Source organism: Crocodylus porosus, unplaced genomic scaffold (genome assembly GCF_001723895.1).
Source record: "Crocodylus porosus isolate Cpor-Errol unplaced genomic scaffold, CroPor_comp1, whole genome shotgun sequence".
Classification (NCBI taxonomy): domain Eukaryota; kingdom Metazoa; phylum Chordata; order Crocodylia; family Crocodylidae; genus Crocodylus; species Crocodylus porosus.
Window position 1 is genome coordinate 4,229,012 of NW_017728934.1, and position 8,096 is coordinate 4,237,107.

General features: G+C 49.3%; 1 protein-coding gene across 7 annotated transcripts in view; it reads left to right on the forward strand.

Moving 5' to 3' along the window:
• Positions 1–377: 377 nt before the first annotated feature.
• PPFIA4 (PTPRF interacting protein alpha 4) overlaps positions 378–8,096 on the forward strand; it is a 99,204-nt gene continuing 91,485 nt past the window's right edge. For all 7 annotated transcript variants that reach the window (XR_002103074.1, XM_019546353.1, XM_019546354.1 and 4 more), the window contains exons 1-2: positions 378–409; positions 1,387–2,290. Coding sequence is in view for 6 of the 7 variants with exons in the window: in XM_019546353.1 (XP_019401898.1) it covers positions 2,054–2,290 (237 nt within the window). In the remaining variant the exon portion in view is untranslated. The remainder of the gene's footprint in view (positions 410–1,386; positions 2,291–8,096) is intronic.

An 8,096-nucleotide genomic window follows, 5' to 3' on the forward strand; every position in this document is an offset into this window, starting at 1 on the left:
CCTATTTTCCTTCCACTTCAGGCATCACTGGGTCCCCCCATACCCATTAGTGATGGATACCCTCCTATTGTAGCCAAGGGTTCACCTCTGCAGCTTAGTCATACAAAATTAGGGTTGGAAGAGACCTCAGGAAGTTGCATCTAATCCAACCCCCTACTCAAACAGGACTGTTCCCAACTAGATCTTCCCAGCCAAGGTTTTGTGTAGCTGTGTCTTAAAAACCTCCAAGGATGGCGATTACACAAACTCTCTGGGCAACCTGTTCCAGTGCTTTACTACCCTCCTCATGAAAAGTTTTTTTCCTAATATCCAATCTAAACTTCCCTTGCTGCAACTTGAGACCACCACTTCCTTGTTCTGCCACCACTGAGAACAGTCCAGCTCCATCCTCTTTGGATCCCCTCTTCAAGTAATTGAAGGGTGCTATTAAATCCCTCCTCAGCCACCTCTTCTGCAGACTAAATAATCCCAGTTCCCTCAGCCTCTCCTGAGAAGTCACTTGCCCCAGTCCCCTAACCATTTTTGTTGCCCTCCACTGGACTCTCTTCATTTGGTCCGCATCCTTTCTGTAGTGGGGAAGGGCGGTGGGGCAGAACTGGACACAGTACTCCAGGTGTTTCCAGCATCCCTAATTTAATGGGGCTCTTGTAGGAACCTATGCTACTATCGGCATTTTTGTCTTGCTCTATTGCCCGTGACTGGGGGAAAAATATGGCTTGTTGCTGTGGGGGAATGCCCTCTCCCTGACCTGTTATCTGGAGAATTGTGTAGACAAGGGGCCAGTCCTCTTGGTGATATCCAAGCTGGTCCCATGATGCGCAGTAGTGAATCAGCTTGGTTTAGTAGGATATAGATATTCTCCTTCTGCCCTGATAGTCAACTATAATCCAGGTGGCTGCCTTCTCCCTTTCCACATAGCAGCGTAGTAAAACACTTTGTTACATGGCTGGCCTGGTGCAGTGGCACAAAGATTGTCTGGTTTAGTAGGTGCCTCAGCCCATGTGGCATATTGCATGTGACAGGAACAAGCTCCCCCAGAGAGGGCTTGGAGGGCTCATGCAGAAGCCGCCATGGGAAGCTCTGTGTGGCATGGGCTGTCTTTGTGCTTGGTGCTTGCACAGCATCCCTGGCACAATGAGCTTTGGTTGGAAAAAGGGGTACGATGGTAGGTGCTATCACACCACAGAGAATGACCATAGAAGTCTAATTCAGGTTCTCTGCTATCCAGGCTTGTTTGGAGGGGCTGGACCCAGGACTTGACACTCTTTGAACATTTGCTTGGGGGATGCTTTGTGGTGACCCGAGTACAGGGAGGAGGGAAGTGGGGCCTGTGAAATAGTAGCTTGTATGTGGAAAATGTTCTATGTGTCTCTTTCCTTTCCATAGGTTGCGGACCTGGGATAAGAGCAGCTGTGTTGACTGAGGTGCATCCTGGCTCCAGGAGTAACTTCTTCACTACAAAGTGAATCTCTCTGCCTTGTGGGAAAGTAGCTGATTTCAAAATGTCCAAGAGGTTGAAATGTCCTCCTTACTCTCTTAAAGCTGCTGGCTGCACCAGGTACTTAAGGGGATTAATAGAGAGAGAGCACCGTGTTTCTCTCTGAGCTCCATGACTTCACTGTGTTCCTCCATGATGTTTCTGCAGTGGGATCCAGTATACAGTGAGCTATCAAGATCCCAGCTGGGATGAACGACAGATGGCCAAGGACATTTTTCTTTTTATGGGCCTTAGTGATTTGAAGGACCTTTTTTTATCCCATAACCATGAAATACTGATCTAAATTATGCCAACTTCAGCTTCAACCATGACTTCCAGTGCAGGGACCAAATCCACATTTGTATGAGAGAAAGCATGGAGGAGCTCACAGCTATTTCCAAGCTGCCCATCTCTTTGATACTCTCCAAAATAGACCATGGGCAGCAGTAGCAGTGTAATCCAGGTTCAACAGATCTGTGGTCCCCAGAAGAGACCCTGAGTAGTCCTTCACAGCAGATTGTTAAGCAAGCCACATCAATCTCTCTAGAGACTGGAGCGTGTCTAAAGAGTGCCGCCATGATGTGTGAGGTGATGCCTACCATCAATGAGGGTGACCCCCTGGGGTCCCAGCCAGGGTCTGACTCTGATGCCAACTTTGAGCAGTTAATGGTGAACATGCTGGATGAGAGAGACAAGCTGCTGGAGACACTAAGAGAAACCCGAGAGACTCTGTCCATGACCCAGGGCCAGTTACAGGAGACTGTGCACGAGAGAGACCAGCTACAGAGGCAGATAAATTCTGCCCTCCCACAGGTAAAGTGAGCAGACCAGGAACTTGGAGAGCTCCAGTGAGCAGAGGGGTAGAAGTGGTGGGAGGTGGACCTTGGTTCTTGTGTGGAGGGGCTGTGGGATCAGTCAGGTTAGCACACTCTTGAAGGCAGATTTGCCTTTTTTGTGGTGAAGATGCCAGACTAACAGAATTGGATTACACTACTTTGTAATCATGAGCCTAAATCCAGTAGTCATATGCTCTGGCTGACTCCATTTCTGGGTGTCAAAAGCTGGTATGCATCCACAAGGGGCATGCGAATGGGCCCTAGCTACTACTTTATATGCTCTGTGCATGACTACGTAGTTGCACAGGCTGTCACCTATGTACGTGCCCAGGAATAGCATGCCAGCCTGGGCATAAGTAGTATCTTTGGCATGTAGACAACCAGAACTGCCATGTCGATGACCAGATCTAGATGCTTAGATGACCAGGAAGGAACAGAATGCCACCCACGGAGCATCTGTTTCAGAAGAGGTCGGCCCCTTGTGTAGAGTAACTACCACTAGACTTTTGGGAGCCTGATTTTTCTGGATGCAATGAGCACATGTAGCTTCTAGAGAACCTAGTAGATGAGGGTGCTCAATATCTCTGCGCATCAAGTCTGAAGTGTCTGAAGCTGGGCATCCAGGAACTGAAACCCCTGGAAATGTGGGTCTTCATCTCTGCCTTACCCAGGGGTGTAAGAGCTTGCCACCACTGCACTGCCTGGAAGAGCTTGATTGTCTGATTTCAGTACAACACTTAGCAAATGTAAGGGGTGTCTGTGCTCAGTGAGGTTGTTAACAGTCATTGTTAATTATGGATCAGACCCTTGTTTTCCACTTGTAATCATAGGACTTATGGCTCTCTCCTTCTGTTGCAAGTGGGTGTGTTTGCCAGTACTTTATGGAGACTGAAGGCAGGGAAGGTGCAAACTATAGCCCAGGGCACCTGCTCCTGTGTGAGGAAGCTGCTGCATAGGAGTCTGATCTTGCTAGACAGTATTAATGTTCTTAGTTCTTCCTCCCAGCATTTGCTACCCTGAGGAAGGATGGCCCAGTGGTTAGGGTGCTGACATGCTCAGCCACAGATTCCATGTGTGACCCTAGCAGCAAAAATCAATGGGACTCAAAGACCCAAATAACTTTTAGAAATATGGGCCCTTGCCTTTTTTGGCCTCAGGTAAACACTGCTCTATTTCCTGCAGGTGTGTGAAGGTAAATCAGGTAAAAGTTGTGAGGTGCTGGAATCCTACAGGAAAGGGAACCAGGGAAGTTTGATAGACTGACCCTTTGTTTGACTGGCTAATAGAGGTGTGTAGGAGATGAGGGAGGGGCTGGGCATCAGAGTCAAGTCACCTGGGACTCGCTCAGTGTAGCAAGAATGGATATGAACACCTCACCCTTAGAGAATCCTAACCAGATCCCCAGAGAGCACCGACCAGCTCAGTGATCCTGGTGCCCCTTTCAGTTTGGTAACACACCTGGTTAAAAGGCAAGAGTGTTACTCAAAAACTGTGGTGGGGAACTAAACATGCTTAGTAGTTATGGCTTAGGCCTCAAATTTATATGCAATATCAAGACTTCCCTAGCAGGCTCATGACTTCTTTCGATCCTCAGATTGCAAAGTGCTTGGCAAAGGGCATCAGTAACATTATTGCCATCTTACAGATGGGAAAACTTAGGCCCAGAGTGGGGAAATAACTTGTCCAAAGTCACCCTGCAGGGAAATGTTGGAGCTGCAGTCTAGTGCTGTATCACTAGGCACCACTGCTGTTAGGATCTTTCTTGTCTGGTTCCTTGCTCATGGGTGGCTGTTTAGCTCAGCTGGTTAGAGCGTAATGATAATAACATCAAGGTTGCAGGTTCAGTTTCTGTTTAGACTAAATGATGCTTTGAGGTCGCTTCCAGTTGTACTTGTCTATGATCTATGGTTGTGGAGTGTTGTGTGTGGATTTTGCAATATAGAAGTAAGGCCATTTCTTTTACCTTTAACCTCAATACATAGAAGCGGACACAGCACGTACTAGACGGGTGAAAGGAGAAGCGCTGTGTAAGGGCTACTGATAAGATATGAAACTAGCTGAATCCGGTCAACAAGGAACCGTGAAAGAGGTACAAGGACTGTTTTTCTAGTGAAGCAGACTACTTGGCAAAAGTATATAGAACATGCAGTCACGAGGGTTAAACTTCGGTGTTCACGTGCACAGTGCCACCTGATTGGATAGAGTAGTAGTTTAGTTAGTAAAAGATTGGGTATTTTTGCAAGCATGAGCCAGTGCTAATGTACTAACTAAGGTATAAAAGAAAATTATATCTAATAGGCAGCGTCCCTCCCCGGAGGCACCTCACTGCAGTGAATAAAAAAATTCTGTATCTGACTTTGGGTACTTGCTCTGTGTGATCATTGCCCCAGCCTAGAGCAAACTGCACGTGGCTTACGAGCGTAATTTGTAACAGGAGAATCCTTGTCCCTTCAGAAGGGGTAGAGTTTACTCCTTGTCTTCTGGGTAAAACGGAGTGAGGTACATGGTCTCCCTTGGTAGGGTAAAGGGTAAATTAGCATCACTTTCCCGCCTCTGTTTCATCCCATGGCCAGTGCTTCAGACTGTATTCAGGGGCCTGACTGAGCGGGGTGCTGGGGCTGATGGTTGCCAGAGGCCCTCTACTATCTCTTAGTTGTGGGGAGAGTGTTTACTCTGGGAGCCTAGGAAAACATTTCCCACTTCCCCTCCTTTCATGTGGGGGGAGGTCCTATGGGCCATTTCCCTTTCAGCAGTACTAGATATCAGCTGCTTTTTAACTGGGACAGGAACAGCTGTTGGTGGTGTGGGCTGGAAAGGGCTGGGGCACCTGAGCACATCTTGCAGTGGTCTGGGTTGACAAGTGGAAGGGAGAAGGAGGATGTTCCTAGCGAGCTGGTGTGGGGTTTCAGCAATCCCTGCATGGTGCAGACCATGGCTCCAGCCCCTGCCTCATGGCCTCTCTTCAAAAGGGGCTGGCTCTGCTCAGCTATGGGCATGTGGAGACACCTCTGCTTCCAGGCTGATGAAGAGGGGATGCTAAGGAGCCAGCTCCTATCTGGAAGGCCTCCCAGTGAGAGGCTAGGCAGCGGCAGCCTAGCCCAGAACACCCAGCAGGAAGGAGAGAGTGCTGCTTGGCCCCAGAAGCCAGGTGGGATTAGAGATGCTGCAGTCCAGCATCCCCAAAGCACCTCCTGTAACTCTAGGCTTGATTTTTTTTCTGAGCCCTCCTCCTCTGGGATATCTCTTGCTCCCCTGCAGCCTCAGCCAACCAGCAGCTAACCTGCCAGAAGCGCCAGGTGAACTGGTTTGGGCTCGGGACACTGGGAGGTTGACTAAGGGTGAGGTAGGGAAGTCTCATTCTTGATGGGACTGTCCCATGCCCACCCCGTTCTGTGCCCAGCCTCTGTTGTTAGCCTAGGTCTCATGAAGCTGCATCAAGATGTCTTGCCCGCTGCTGCTGTGCTGAGCAATACCTGCATCCTGCATAGCCTCCTGGCTTTCTGGAAATCAAACTCTCTTGGTCTGAAAGAGCACAGGACAGGTCTCAGCCCTGACAGCCCAAATGTGATGCTGAGTGACTGAGGAGCAAGAGGCCATGTTTCAGTTGGTCAAGGGTAGGGGGGTCCTTTCATCCACTAGAATGGCCACAGGTCTGTGTACACTGCTCTCTGTCACGTGCAAAGCCCTGAGCTGTACCGGCACTCAAAGCTAGGGAGCCCTAAATTATAGAGCACTAAACTCCTGAGACTCTCACAGATATGCAGGTGATCAGCCCCTGTGAAGGAATGGCCATTCCTTCATTAGTTTGGCTTCCCTTAACAGCCTGTGTTGTTGCAGGGCCTTTGCTCCATTATAAGCACTGAGAGACAGCACGCTCCTGAGATACTGGGAAAAAGTTAAGCAGTCTAATGGTCAGTGCATGGGTCTGGGAGATCAGAAATCCTGATAGAAGTGTCATTGACTCAGTCACCTCGGGTAAATTGCCATTTCTCCATGCCTCAGTTTCCCTACCAGTATATACTTTCATCCTTCCCAGGTGCTCTGAATCAAGTTAGTTAATGCCTTAGTCATGGCCTAGAGTTACATGATACCCCCTCAGAGCCCAGACCTGCATCTGTGGAAGCCTGGGTTAGTTTTGCTATAGCCCAGGGCTAAATGATATTGTTGCTACCCTTTTGTTTCTTCCATCTTATATTTATGTATCTCATTGTTTCAGAGCACCAGGCCCTTCTATCCATTGCAAAAGACTATGGTTCAGCCACCTCCACAGACCTACCAAATGTTGCCCTGGGCAGAGAGGGCCAGGCTTCCTCTTCTCCATCTCATACCTTGCCTATTAATCAGTATTTTCTTTTTCCCCATTTTGGTCAGTCCCATCTTGTCCATAAGCCACAACACCCCAGCCTCGTTATATTCCACACTCTAAGTAATCTGATGGCAGAGAGCCGACTCCTTTTACCTGGCAAAGCACTAGCCTGCCCCAGTGCACCGTGTGTGATAAATGTCTGTAACAACAGCAGCTAGGTGGTTCTAATGGATGCAGCCCCAGACTGGGAGACATGGCTCCACAACTGCCCTGTAGTGACCTTGGGCAAGTTGCTTCCCCTTTAGTGTGGCCTGGGGAATGAAAAGTGCTAGGGGTTATTTGGGGGCCTCAAGGGAAGGAGAGTTGTCTGGCAGGTGCTCTGGACTTGACTCAGGAGGGCCCTTCTAGTCCCATGTTTACTTAGACCAACACGTAGGGGAGGGCGTTGATTGGTGTCTGCCAATGTGTTACAGACAACATAAGCAGCAGAGGAGTGGGAGCATCAGCATCCCCTGGGGTCACAAACAGTGTAGCCAGCCTCATGGATTTGGCACATCCTGTTTGAAAGGTGCTTGGGCTGAATTTGCCTTTCTTGTACTCTTGACTGTACCCAAAGCAGACAGCTGCTTTGCTTCACTACTGAATGCTCGGGATCATTAGTGCTCTGGAAAAACCCTGCAAATTCCTACTGTGGAAAACTACCATATCACAAAGTGTCTTTCAGACTCTAAGGGCAGATCAGCTGGAAGCTGCTTGTGCTCTGTCTGAGATTGTTCTCTCCCCTCCAGCACTGGAGGCAGCTGCCACAGCATGAGGAAATGGGGTGGGATTATCCCTGCGAAAACCTTAGTTCTGCATTGTGGATCTCCTGATTGGGGCTAATTGCAGCCTGGTCTGTTGCAGGGCACAGCTAGTGCCAGCAGGTGGTGCTCCAATCAAGTAGAAACCCCCAAGACTGCTGGCAAGAGGCTCCTGCAGTACTAGAGGTGCCTCTAGGAAGCATCACTCCCAGTAAACACACCCAGCCAAGCTCTGAGTGGCCTGGTCAACATGCCAGGAAGCTGCTTGGCCATCTCTGAACTAGGTTGCCCTTGCCCACTAAGCTCTTCCAGCTGGGTCACTGTTGTCCACTATTATTTCATTTGTGCTTATTGCTAGAGCCACTGGCAGAGTGGTGGCTGTTCTGTACCTTCACATATGTCAAGTAGTATAACTGGCGCCTGCTGCATTTGCTGGAAGATAGCCAGAGCAAAGAGTGGTACGGGGTGTGGTTATACTATGCCCGGGTTGTCGTGGTAGAGGCACTGTGCATCATAGCCAGGATCTTGGGCAGCATGGCTGTACCAGAGAGGGTGTCATAGAATCAATGAGTGGGAAGGGACCTAGACAGATCATCTAGTCTGACCCCCTGCCATGGGCAGGAAGGAGCACTGGGGGTGGCAGGGGTCATAAGGCCCCAGCCAGGTGCCTATCCAGT